The 14,692-nt window shown below is 31.9% G+C and overlaps 1 protein-coding gene across 1 annotated transcript; it reads right to left on the bottom strand.

Moving 5' to 3' along the window:
• Positions 1 to 4,173: 4,173 nt before the first annotated feature.
• LOC127790392 (protein NRT1/ PTR FAMILY 5.6-like) lies at positions 4,174 to 14,312 on the bottom strand. The gene is made up of 4 exons (XM_052319895.1): positions 13,926 to 14,312; positions 6,539 to 6,756; positions 5,901 to 6,439; positions 4,174 to 5,690 (listed from the first exon to the last, which is right to left on the bottom strand). The coding sequence occupies exons 1-4, from the start codon at positions 14,086 to 14,088 to the stop codon at positions 4,808 to 4,810; spliced, it is 1,803 nt and encodes a 600-aa protein (XP_052175855.1). The 5' UTR covers positions 14,089 to 14,312; the 3' UTR covers positions 4,174 to 4,807.
• Positions 14,313 to 14,692: the final 380 nt, after the last annotated feature.

Raw genomic sequence — 14,692 nt, 5'->3', positions numbered from 1 at the left:
TTATGATCACATTAGGAAGCCTGAAGAAAAATTTGTGGGTTATGGTTCTCAAACTTTGGGACTAAACTGCAACTCTCATTGCTCATAGAAGCTATTTTAGATCTCACGACTGGACAATAGCAAAATTTCATGTAAAACTTCCTCTTCTTCTCTTCCTCTATAATTTTAATCGTTAGAATGCGGATGCTCCATATTGCCTAGCATAAGTAGCAGATGTTGGTTCTAATGATGGTAAATATATTCCAAAATGGAGGGTGAATTAGGATTTGTATAAATCTTTTAATAATTAAAATAATAATTGATGACAGAATACTATGTTTTGAAATATAGGATATATGTTTTAAAATAAATCTTTCTGTTAAGTATATATATATGTTTTGAAATATACTATATTGTTTTGCTTGTTTCGAAATATCGAATATATGTTTTGAAATATATTTTTCTGTTTCACTTGATTTGAAATCTTTAAACATGTATTTCCAAAAATAATCTTTGGAGAAAATGATTTACATAGGTAAGAGCATACTGAAGGTGTTTGAGATCAAAGATAATACTTATGTATATAAAAAAATTTATATTTAAGAAAAATATGTTTTAGACTTTGATAACAAATCTTATGAAGATTAAGCAATAATCAATAAGCAAAAATGAAAGATTAAATGCATACAAGACATATAGTGGTGTGGCACCTCACCTAGTCCACTATCTTCAAACTTATCCACTTGAAAGATTTTTCAATTTCAATTACTTTTACTAGTGATAAACTATAATAAGGATTTTACCACAATTCACCTCAAAATTTTGTACAATGAGTTTTTATGGCTCAAGTCAAACTTTTCACCAAGTGAATTTTTACGGACTTAAATTAAATCTTATAACAAGTGAGTTTTAAGCTCAACTCAAACATTTTCCATAATGAGTTTTAGGCTCAACTCAAACCTTACAACAATCAAGATAAATAAAATTTTATTTTTACAGCCCAATGAATTTATAGCAATGAATATCTTACTAATGGCTAGACAAACTTTTTAGCTTGAGGTGAGGAAAGCAGAAGATATAAGACTCGTTGTTTGCACTTGCTTCTTCTTTCACACTTGCAATGCACAAGAATAAGATTTGTAGAATATCTTTTTTGAAAGCTTGAACAAATGTTTTGATCTCCATTTGTGTTTGTGTATGTGTCTCTAATGTGTACTCTCTTATTGTAATTTGTTCTTGTCTTCAAACACTTATTATTTATATCAAGAGATAGAAATCTGACCATTTATAACCGTTAGAGACAAGACAGAAAAAAAGGTTTCGAAACATAGCATATAGGTTTTGAAACATCACAAATTTACACTAAGATTTTGAAACATACAGTCTTTCCAGCTGGACTTGCACTTAAGAACAGCATTGAGTGGGAGATATAATCTATTCCATACTAACATATAAAAATGATCTCCATTTCAAATTTGAATTTGAATTTACAAAGTATGGAGAATTCATTTAAAAATATTTTAAGAAGCATTTAGATAAATACAAAAATGAAGCACACATGTATCTCGATTTTTAAATATTCTGCTGACAAAAATGTTAGATGTTTTGAAATATAATATACAAGTTTCGAAACATAGTCTAAAACTTGATTTAAAAATAAATGCATTACATAAATGTTTCGAAATAGCATATACACTTAGAAAAACATTAAAAACCTTTTAAGAAGGGGTTTTGAAACATGCACAGAAACATGACAGATTTTCAAAAGGATTTACTTGAAAACACAATCCATAACATGTATACATTATAACATATTTATATTTATTTAGTTTAAGTAAATATCCACATTTTTTTTATTTATATTTTATCTTTCATTTACTTTAATATATAAATGTAAATAAAAAAGTACCCTCTATTTGGATTCAATAAAAATATCAAAAAAATCAAAATCCATAACAATAAAAAAGTAGAATTTTGATTTTAGGACAAACTCAGGATTTAACAATTTTACCACTTTCAAAATACATAATTTCTATTTCTTGAAAAAATTATTAAAAATCATTTTATTACCAATGGATATTAACTATCGAAATACCGAGAAATAGTTTTTCAAAATGAAAATATTTTTAAAAATATGTTATGGTTGGTCTTTTGCCTTAGAACAATTTTAACCAATGATTTCAAGGCTAATTTTGAAAAATATTTTAAGAGATTCTTTTAAATCTTAATACTTGTTTTTGCAAATTTCCATACGTATAAGAATGAAATTAATTTGATTTTCATTTAACTAAAATAATACTTGATATTTAAATTGATATTTATTGAAAATCATAACCTTAACTCATGACTTAGGGATTAAGCCAATAGATATTTTTTATCATCAAAACTGATATACAAAAGTTAAACAACAGCAGAGTATCATGAAAAACTTCTTGTTGATTTCCTTATATTACATTATGTTCACTTCAATTTTTATACAAAAAACTTATATAGAAGCTTTTTATATAGAAAATTTTATCTAAGTGTAAGATTTTGATAAACCAAATTTCTTAGCAAAATGTTTATACAAGATTTTTTTTTAACCATAGCTTTGTATAAATTTATAAAAAAGTTTACACAAGCAAAAATTTGACAAAACAAATTTTATACAATTAACAATGTAAAATTCATATGTTAAAAAAAAAAAAAAAAACTACACAAGCAAATTTCTTATCATAAATTTCTTTAAATATTTTTAGGTTGTGTTTGGATAAGGTCATTTCATACTATTATTTATCAATTAAAAATTAAAATTCCAAATCCGTTGTTTAGTTATATAATTATTGAAAGCATTTGGATTTGAGTCGAAATTTACCTTGGATTTGGACTTAAGAAATATAATTATTTGAAATGGTATTTACATAGGTGTTATTGCAAATATTACAAGTGAAAGAATTTGAAATGATGTCATTTGAAATTCATCTATTTAAATTTAACTTATTAAGAATTTTCTAAATGCAAAACTTTGACAAGGTTTTTACAGTCCATTTTTTTATAATTTCATATATAAATTTTGAAAAATCTCACTTAATGGCCTTGTATTTTAGGTTATTTTTATAGAGATTTTACATGGGTTTAAATTAGCATTTAATGCCACTATGGTTGGTTTCTTTTTTCTTATTTTTTTTAGACAACCTATTTTTTAGTCTAGAGTTTAATGTTGTTAACAAATTTATCAAATAATGCTATTGTTAATAAGTATCAAATGTTAAATTTAAATTACACGAAATTTGTAAAATTAAACCTAAAATTGTAGAGAGTATTTGTAAAACTCAACCAAAAATCATGGGGTCTTGGTGAAATATAGCCTACTCTTTTTTATAAGTAGCTTGAGCTAACGAAATTAGCTTTGTGAGACTACAAACAAACAGAGCTGCTTGAAGCTCAACTTGATTTAGGTCCATTCAAACTCATTTATTTAGTTAAATAAAGAAGATATGGTTTGGTTTATATATTTAATTGGTAGAGCTTCAGCTTTAGGGTGCTCAACTCATTTGAGCTCCTGAACAAGTTCATTCTAACTCATTTATAGGTTCATCTATAATCTTATTTGGTTCACTTAGAAATTATGTGTTTTTCACAGTTGTATTTTTTAACATTCTATTTATGTTTTTCAAAATATAAATTTGTATTAATATTTGGTTCACTTAGAAATTTGTATTTTTTAACATTCTATATATAATATTTGGTTTTGATTGTCGTTTTTTTTTAATTCTTTATTTATTTTTTAAATTTTTTATGTTAACAACATTACTAATTCAAAGTTTAAACAAACTCAAAATTATACTTTAAATGAGTTTTAATTTAGAGTTCGTAAAAGAGCTATTTGAAATTGATTTTTATGGCTACCATTTACTTTTCCTTTTGTTGTTAACTAATGAGAGTTAGTATTTTTTAAATTTCAAAAATATCATTTTTTCTTTCTTTACATTATGATTACAAAAAAAAAAAACAGTGTTCATCTTCACCAGAAGGGTTCACAACTACTACCATTATATTATTATTGACCACCATTCTTAACTGTAATGACATTTGTGATTGATGAAAGTTTTGCGAATCCAAAAGTCTTCATCGCGATTGATGGAGTTTCACTAGAAATCTTATTGGTTTTGTGTGCTAGCAGACACGTGAGAAAGAGAGAAAGTTAGCTAAAAACCATAGCACTAGGGTTTCTTCTCCATTGGAATGGGTTTTTTTTTTTTTTTTTTTCCATTGCCATGGTGTGCCAAACCATCAATGGTTTGGAACTCTATTGCCATTGCAAATGATGATGGCTTTGCTGAAAGAAATTTGTTGTTGATGACGACCATTGCTACTGGCAACAAACCATCGGTGTGAGAGGGAAATGAGAGAGAAAGAGATAGGATGGGAGAGGAAAGGAGAGGAGAGTGGAGGAATTAGAGAGGAATAGTTATAAAATAAGGGTAAAATAGTCAATTACTGTCTTCTATTAATGACAAGGGAGGTATGTGCTACTTTAAAAACACACGGTTTTTTTGTGCAATTTAGACAAATCTTAGGGGTGGTGTGTGAAATTTATCCTAATTTTTTTGTATAAAAATTTTTACTCAAATGTGTTGAAGTTTTTTTGAATTAAGTTTTTTGCAACAAAATGTGCCAAATGAATGGTACAAAGTGAAATGTAATTTTTAGAATGTGATGTTTTTTATTCTAAACTTATGAACTAGTCATAATTTATTTATTTTTTTAAAATCGACTGAAGCAGACAGTGTCTGAAACATTTTTACAAAACTATGCTAGAACATATACCTCATGAAATAGGAGAATGTCAGGCCTCTAACACTTTGCTTTCCCCCTTATAGGAATCAGCCACAATCCCACTTCTGTTCACATCCTTGTAAGTATACCTCTTTGCCAACAACACATAAACACAGAGATTAAGGCCATTTAAGACTGCCAAGAGCCAGTAGAAATTGTCCAAACGGCTCTTATTAGTGTCCTTTCCAAACCAACTAGTCCCACTTTTCTTGGTGACATGATCCGCCAGAGTTATCAGAAAGCTGCTCAAGAAGCTTCCAACTCCAATCACACTCAGATAGATGGCTATGCCTAGGCTTCTCATTGAATCTGGAACTTGGTCATAGAAATACTCTTGCAGACCAACAAGAGTGAAGGAATCTCCAATGCCTAGAATAATGTACTGAGGGCCTAACCAAAACGCACTCATAGATAACGTGCCGGTTTTCCCTCCCAATATGATCTCTTTCTCCACAACCCTCAGCCTCTTCATTTCAACTATTGCTGCTGTAGCCATTGCTAGGATGGAAAATATCATGCCAAAGCCAATCCTCTGGAGGATGTTGATTCCTCGTTCGTTGCCTGTGGCTCTTCTTAGCATCCGGACTAGGATCTTGTCATATATGGCGACAGAAACCATCATGGCAATTGCAGAAAGAGCGTGGATAGAGGCAGGTGGGATCTCAAAATCGTTGCCTATTTTCCGGTTCATTGTGCTGCTTTGTTTGACGAAGAATGTGGTGGTTTGTGCCAGAGATACCCCGAAGGGTAGTGAAGTTAGCCATATGGGAATAATGTTTATTACCAGCTTCATCTCCTCCACTTCGGTCACGGTTGCTAGCCTCCATGGATTTGGTTGTTTCTCGGTCAGTAAGTTCGTGCTTCCTTCAACTATGGCTGCTTTGTCAAGAAACCTGAAGATAAGTGATACATTAGAATTGAAATTGACTCATTCAACATTATCAGAATGCAGAATGGACTCATTTCAAGTTCTAGGAAACTAGATGGCACATGGCTGATTCAATTCCTATGGTTCTCTAAATCAGCTTTCAAAGGTGTTAATAGACTAGTGATAAAATTGATTAACCATAGAGAACAAGTCTATATATTGTGTGTCACCATACCTGAGATTGTTTGTGTGATATAGGAGCCTTCCTTTGTCCTTATGCGACTTCTCGTACAATAGAGCCGGGTTGGGGGGATATGGCAGATTCCTCTTCCTAATGGCTGCAAACAAAACCTGTAACATTGGTGTCAAGGGGCTGCCCTCTGGCACCCTATACCGATAAAAGGGCTTGCCAAAGTAGAAGATCATAACCGCAACAGCCATAGTAGCCGTCAGAATGAGACTTGCAAGGCCCCAGCTCACATAGTCTTCCAGATAAACAATCAAGGTTACCCCAAGCAAGAGGCCACAACAAAGCGCAAAGCTCCACCAGTTGAAATAAGACATCTTTTGCTTCCTTTCTTCAGTGTGGTCATCATCAAACTGGTCGGCTCCAAAGCTTTCCAAGCAGGGCTTGTGGCCTCCAGTTCCAAGAGACAATAGGTAAATTGCAAGGAAGAAAACCACTTCATGAACCTTCCTAGGATGGCTGCACGTGTCTGTACTGCACGGCTTTAGGCCAGGGATGAATTGGGACATTGTCAAGAGGCCCATTCCCTGAAGCCAGAGGCAATTGCACACATGTCCGTTAAACTTTGTTGCACCAAGTTTGGCTTAGCTGGCTTAACTTTCAATTTGTAGTTAGAAGAGATGTACCATAAGATAGAGGCCGGATGAAATCAAAATCATAGAAAATCGACCGGTGTAGGCATCAGCAAAGAACCCTCCAAGTAAAGGCATCATAGTTGTTACCCCTGCCCAGTTGTTTACACTTTTGGCAGCTTCTTTAAGGTCTTGATGAATCACTTTTGTGAGGTAGGAGATGAGATTTGTGGCCGTTCCAAAATAGGTCAGCCTCTCGCTGAACTCGATCACTGCATGTGAAGAGAATAAGATAGAGCAAAGGATGAATTAATAAGAAGTTGCAGAACTATGAGGAAATGATTGTAAGCAAGCATTTGATACATTCCAAGTGCATTTTATCACGAGCAAACATCCACATGACCCCCTCTGATAACAGGTATCAGTGAAGTTTTAATTCAAAAAACACTTATTAGTTACAGTATTTTGGGAAATCTCAATCTTAAAAAAAATATAGATAACTTTTTATTAAATTTAGTTTCTTCCTTTTGTTTTGGCCATGAACTCACTATTTAGGTGTTTCACGAAACCTTGAGAATCACTATCTCATTCTTTGCTTCAACTCTTATTATGGAAGCCCTCCATTGCAGTGCAAGTTGAATTCTAGTTTCTGCAGAGGAATTTAGGACTTGGCCTGGTCTAGATATTTTCTTTAATTTAAATACAGCTGTAACTAAATGCTGTATAACGTATGCATCAAAGCAGATGACCTATTTTCTTTTGTTTATTCTTCTTTAACCATCTGTTTGCTTTGGGAAGCAAGAGGTATGACTCAGCTACGTATTCTCAGTGTATATGACTCTCTGATCATATTTTTAAACTTGTGACATTTTAGTTACAAAAATTTAATCTTATCTGCCACCATTTCTAACAAGAGTCGATGTATGGAAAATTTTGCAACACGCACATAAAACAAAATCCAAGAATTAGATGGTGAGATTTAAAAGGGGAGAAATAACTAATCTTCAAAGAAAAATTAAGGGATAGAAGGAAATGAAATGGAGAAGGACAAGCAAACCAAATGTGGAGGAAAATGGTTACTGCCTTGAGAACTACGACAAAGGTAGTTCTTGAAGAAACAAATAGTAGAGCCTCAAATCTAAAGGAGTCTTAGTGGTGGAATGAAGAGATACAATTTAAAAATAGAAATAAAAAAACTTACTATAATGTTGTATATCAGTGCAGCAATGAAAAAAACCTAAAAAATTATAAAGAAACGAAAAAGACAGCAAAAAGAGTTGTTAGTAAAGTAAGGTTAAAAGCATACGAGAATATATATAAACGACTTGATGCAAAAGATGGAGAAAAGAATATATATAAATTAGGTAAAACAAGAGAAAGAAAAATAAGGGATCCAAATCAAGTGAAATGAATAAAAGATGAAAACCAAAATGTATTAGTGAATAAAGGAACGATTAAGGAGAGATGGAAGTAGTATTTCACAAAATTATTTAATAATGGTGGGACACAAGAATTAGGTTAGAACATCTTAATCAGGCCCGGTCCTAAATCTTTTAAGGCCCGAGGCAAAAGTAAAAATTAGGCCCCCATCTATATATTTAAACATAATGATAAACTTATTCTTATTTTTCAATCAAGATCTAACATGTCCAAATTAACTAAAAATTTAACATTCAAGTCAAATAAATTGTATCGATTCAAACTTCAATATATTCAAATTTAGAATAAAAGGCTACAATATATAAACAAGATAAATACTTATAACAATTCAATAAGTTCTTTTTCATCCAACAAAATAAATTCTCTTTCATCTAGCAAAAAAAAAAAAATTCTCTACATGATGAATAGCTAAAGCAAAACAACATCAATCTATTTGAAATCTCTTTGCATCTTTAGCGTTAGCAACCAGCAAAACAAAAATATCTTTACATTTTCAATAGCTAAAACAAACTGCAGCAGCCTACTTGAATCTCTTTGCATCCTCAGCAACCAACAAAATATCATCACCACTTGCAAGATAAGGTGAAAAACAACAAAATCACAACTAAAAAAGTATTATTTAAATGATTTTCTTCTTGCATTTTGAGAAGCAAAATCCTCAATAATGCTTTCAAATTCAAGTTTTTCTAACATCACTTTTTCAATGGATAATATTGCTAGCCTATTTAGCCTTTCTTGTGACATGGTAGACCTCAAGTAAGATTTCAATAATTTTAATTTAGAAAAGCTTCTTTCTGCAAATGCTACAGTCACAGGTACAGTCAATAATATTCTATAGGCAATCAAAACATTTGGAAAACAGTCCATATCTTTTACAAACTCTACAATTTCAAGTGTTGTGTTTACTGTTGATGGTAAAAGATATGGAAACACTTGTAACTCTGAAAACAAATCACGTGTATCAATATCAGAAGACTCACCATTTCTTAAAGTAGTTTCAAGCTTCACACAACAATTTTTCAATTCCTCATCACCCAATGAAGTTAACTTCTTTGAATTAAACAAGAACCCAAAAATAGCATCATATGTTTGCATTTGTTCAAATCTACTCCTTAATGAAGAAAGAGCCATATCCACTATATAGATAAAATAATTGACTCTAAATGATTCTTCAACTGACTGTACTGTCTCATCATTGACATTCTCATCAAATTATTTCTTTCTATGACTTTGACGTTTTTTAGGAAATTCAGGTTCAATCCCCATATCACAAGCAATAGTTTTAGCTTCAATCATAGCAAAATGCAAATCCATTTTCTCTATAATTCTCAAAAAAAGAAATGAGCCCTTCCAAATTTTTAAATCAGCATCAATGCACATATCTTTAGATTGTAACTTTTTGCTGACTAACTTAATTTTCAATAAAATATCATGTCAAATAACCATGCCTAATAAAAACTCAAAATTTTCCAATTCATCTGTTGCTAAATTTCCAGCTTCACTTTTTGTTTTAGCATATTCACTAGTTTCTGCTACTTTAAATAAAGCTTCTTTTATTTGAGCAGCTTGGGTTCTTATTGCTTTAACACTCTCTACACGACTTTCCCAACGTGTAGTTGACAATGTTTTGAGAGTTAAACTATCTACATGATCTTGTAAAATCTTCCAACGCTTTGTAGAATTAGCAAAAACACAATAAATGCGTTGAACCACCCCAAAAAAGGATTTCGCTTTCACACAACAGTTTGCCATATCACATAGTGTTAAATTAAGAGAATGACAACCACATGGCATGAACAAAGCTCTAGGATTTATTTCAAGTAATCTTCTTTGTACACCTTGATGTTTTCCTTTCATATTAGAGCCATTATCATAACCCTGTCCTCTTAACATCATCAATTTTAAGATCAAGGGACTCTAGGACATATTGCAATTCATTAAAAAGTCCTAATCCTGATATATCTTTCACAATTAAAAACTCTAAAAAGTATTCTTCTATTTTTACTGGACTCCTTGACACATCCACACATTGTATTATCAAAATCATTTGTTCTTTGTGACTTGAATCAGGAGTGCAATCAAGTATTACTGAAAAATATTTTGCTTGTTTGATTTTCTCAATGATTGCACTTTTGACTTTTGAAGCCAGCAAAGCTATTAGCTTATTTTGAATCTTATGGCTAAGATAATGATAACGAATCTCATCATTTTGAATTCGTCGAAAATGTTCTCGCATTATTGGATCAAATTCTGAAACCATTTCCAATATACCTAAAAAATTATCATTATTTTCTTCATAAATTCTCTCTTTTGTTCCACGAAATGCAATATTATTTTTAGCAAAACATTTAACAACAGAAATTATTCTTACCAAAACATGTTTCCAGTGTTCTTTCTCTCTCCTAATTTGTTCTTGTAAGCCTTTATCAATTGTTTCATTTTTTTTCAATCTGTTATGTAATTCAATCCAAGAACTCATGTTAGTTATGTGTTCAATGTTGTTTTTATGTTGTTTAAGTCTCTCACTAAGATGTTTCCAATCTCTGAGTCATTCGTTTGCTAATTGGCTTCTACAACACATTGTCTTAAACAACTTACAACAAAAACAAAATACCTTATCCAATTCCTTTGAGTATACTAGACATTTTATGTCATGAGTCTCTCCATTTGGTAACTTTCTCATGTAATAAGTCGAGGAAAAATGTCTAAAGTTTTCATCCATAGGAAATTTGATATTATTATCTCTTGCAAGACTTTTTTCCACAAGTAAAGCTCTCATTTTTTCATCTAGATTATCCCAAATTCTTGGATTAAAAATGTCTAAAGGAAAACTTGATTTTATACCCTCAGATTCAGTGTCTTCATTATTACAAAGATGATCAAAATCTTCATTCTCAATATGTTCATCTTCACCTAAGTCACCTACAAGTGCATTAAAATCATGCTCAGTTCCTACCAATTCTTCCACATGATTTTGTTGTTCAGATTCATTGACTAAATCATTATCAATTCCTACAAATTCTTCAACATGATTTTGCTGCATAGATTCATTAACTAAATCTTCAGTTGAATTATCAAGTGACCTATTTGTTTTGTTTTGAAAAAATTTATCCAGAGCTCCTTTTTGAGATTGAGTTAATTCTTCTATCTGTCTTTTTCTTTTTCTTTTTTGACTTCCAGATAAGTGTTTCTTACTAAGCATTGTTACTTGAAAATAAAAACAATACAAGGAAAGCCAATACAATTTTATTACTTCAAAGAATAAATAAAGAACAATATAACCTGGAATTTGAGAAACTCCCCAGCGCGCCCAACACTCTTCGAACTTTAAAAGCAGACTTAAAATCACAAATCACAAAAGCAGACTTCAAAAGCGGACTTAAAATCACAAATCAGCGCGCCGAAGACTCTTCAGACGAACTTTAATTGTTTCTTACTAAGCATTGTTACTTGAAAATAGAAACAATACAAGGAAAGCCAATACAATTTTAATACTTCAAAGAATAAATAAAGAACAATATAACCTAGAATTTGAGAAACTCCCCAGCGCGCCCAGCACTCTTCGAACTTTAAAAGCAAACTTAAAATCACAAATCACAAAAGCAGACTTCAAAATAAAATCACAAATCAGTGCGCTGAAGACTCTTCAGACAGACTTTAAATCAAAAGCGGATGACTGAAAAAAGTGGAAGCCGATTTCTTCAATTTCAAAAGCAGACGTGAAGTTCGCTGAAAAAAGTGGAAGCGGACTTCTTCAATTTCAAAAGAGGACTTCAGAAGCTGAAGCAGGCGGACTTCAAGTCCGTTTATTCGCTAAAGCGGACTTCAAATCCATCCGCTGAAAAAAGTGAACTTCAAATCCGCTTGAAGTCCGCTGAAGCGGACTTGAAGTCCAAGTCCGTTGAAAAAAGTGAACTTCAAGTCCGTCTTCTTAGGACTTGAAGTCCAACACGTGGACTTCAAATCCTTCAACCCTGAATTATGTGCCCCCCTGAATAATGGGCCCGAGGCAATCGCACTGATTACCCCCCTTCAGGGCCGGGCCTGATCTTAGTAACTCCGAAAGGAACATGAGCTATACATTTTATCGACGCATATGTTCAAATGAAATAAGACAAGTATTAAAAAAGATGAAAAATCATAAGGCGGTGGGACCGGATAATAGACCAATAGAAGCATGGAAATGCATAGGAGAAGATAGCATCTCTCGGCTAACGAAATTATTTAACACGATCCTTAAATCAAAAAAGGTGCCAGATTGAGTGGAGGAAGAGTACTTTGATTCCCATATACAAGAACAAAGGAAATGTTTAAAACTGTAAAAATTACAGAGAAATTAAGTTAATGAGCCATACCATAAAACTTTAGGAGAAAATAATAGAGCAGAGATTCAGAAAAAAAAAAAAAAAAAACAGATGTCTCAAAAAATCAATTTGTTTTCATGCTTGGTAGATCAACAACGGAACCTATATACCTACCGAGGCACCTAATGGAAAGGAATAGAGATCATCATAATGACCTACATAATTTGCAGATGACATAGTGTTGGTGGATAAAACAAAAAAGAGAGTGAACAATAAGCTTGAGTTATGGAGAATCAATTTAGAATCTAAGGGATTTAAATTAAGTAAAAGGAAAACATAATATATAGAATGTAAATTTAGTAAGAATGCAAGAGTGGAGGATGTTATAATAAAATTAGAAAACCAAATCATACAAAGAAAAAATCATTTTCAATATTTGAAATCAGTGATTCAAAAACATAAAGAAATTCACGAGGATGTCACGCATAGAATTAAGGTAGGTTAGTTAAAATGGAGAAACGTATTGGGGGTGTTATGTGATAGTAAAATCCCATTAAAATTGAAAGAAAAATTCTATAGGACGGTTATAAGACCAGTTTTGTTGTATGGCTCAAAATGTTGGGCAGTCAAATACCAGCATAAGCAAAAGATGAGCGTAGCGGAGATGAGGATGTTAAAATGGATGTGAGGTTATATAAAAAAAGATAAAATTAGAAATGTGATTATTCGTAATAAGGTAAAAGTAGTGCCAATTGAGGAAAATATGAAAGACACTAGACTAGGATGATTTGGTTATGTGAAAAGAAGACCAAGATACGCTCCTGTAAAGAGAGTTGATAAAATGGAATAATTAGTCAAAAAAAAAGAAGTAGAGACAGATCCAAAAAATTTTTGGAAGAAACATTAAAGTTTAATATGAAATGTATGAACCTAAATGAATATATGACAAAAGATAAAAAATATATAAAAATCTAGAATTCATATAGTCAACCCCTCATGATGGAATAAATGCTGGATATGTTGTTGTTATTGACAATTTTTTTCTTCTCTCTCATTTTTTTTTTTTTTTTTTGGAGGGGGGGGGGGGGTTTATTCTTCTGTAGATCTTTTTAATAAGAAGGTAAACAAAGAGGCAGTCCGAACAAGGCAGTAAGAAAAGGAAAATGATATTAGTTTACATTTTTATTTTACTTTACTATTTTTATTTGACACGAATTACTTTATCTAGAAAGTGGAAGTTTTTGAAAGGGACAAAAGATTTTACGCTGAGATTGTTGACTTTCTAGGTTTAACTCGTAAGAGAGGATAATTTTTGTCTTAATCTCTCTTTCGGCCGACATGGAAAGAAAACAAAAGAAAAATAGAAAGAAAAGCACGAGGAACATATATACATTACGAGGCGCGTTTTTCATCTCCATAATTTTTGTTAAATAAAATGCAAAACCAAAAGAAGAAAAAGAGAAGAACCAAAAAAACAAGCCCATATATCTCTGAGCCAGGCAACCAACTAATATCGAACCAGGCTAGCAAAACAAGCAATAAAGATCAAAACCAAACCAACAGATCATCAAACAAAACACTCATGCTGGAGATGGAAAACAAGAATCATCATAGAAGCTTACACGCGAGTTATATATATAAGTGTGTGTGTGTGTGTGTGTGTGTGTGTGTGTGTGTTGTAAGTGAGACCTCCTTACCTATGATGAAAAGTGCTGCTTTCCACACACCAGTAGAAGTTCTGAGAGGAACCCTTCCTTTATGATCCAAAGAAGAATCATATACCCACTTGTTTCCGTCATCTTCTCCTCTTACTGTTTCTTCTTCACCTTTGGTTGTGCAGTTCTTCATTTCTTGTTCCATGTTTCCCGCGAAACAGACCAACCCAAAAGAGCTTATGTTAAAAGAGGCATCTATAATTTGCCCTGCCCAGGAAAAGGAGGGGATAGAATTGTGGGTAATGGGTGAGCGTTGTGGGGTATAAATATTAAATAGAGTAGAGAATCTGAACTCTTTTTGTGTGGATGATGATGGATGGGGCGAGTGTCCTTTCAGCTTTAAGCTTTGAGTGAAAGAGCATTATTAAGTTGGACTCAGTCAAGGTAAAAGCAAGACACTCCATTTTGATCACTTCGGGTGAGAGAGCTTAGTTTTGGGTGAGTGATAGCATTCAGTTTGTCTTCTTGTAGTATTAGATTAGATTAGATTAAAAGAGACTCCAGTCTACTGAGGTGCTGCTCATTCGGTTGTGAGGTTTAGAATTATATCATATTCACACAAGTCTTGATGAATATCATATATTAGATAAGGCATCAAATTTATACGTAGTTAGTGCGGTATAATATTAGTTCGGATAATATCGAGTATTTTTTTTGGATATATCATTATAATAAACTAATATTATATAATATGACTATTTATTGCCATATAAGAAATAGGTGAAATAAACAAATAAAATTAATTAAAA

The sequence above is a fragment of the Diospyros lotus genome, chromosome 1 (assembly GCF_014633365.1).
Source record: "Diospyros lotus cultivar Yz01 chromosome 1, ASM1463336v1, whole genome shotgun sequence".
Classification (NCBI taxonomy): Eukaryota; Viridiplantae; Streptophyta; class Magnoliopsida; order Ericales; family Ebenaceae; genus Diospyros; species Diospyros lotus.
This window is presented reverse-complemented; position numbering and strand designations above follow the sequence as displayed.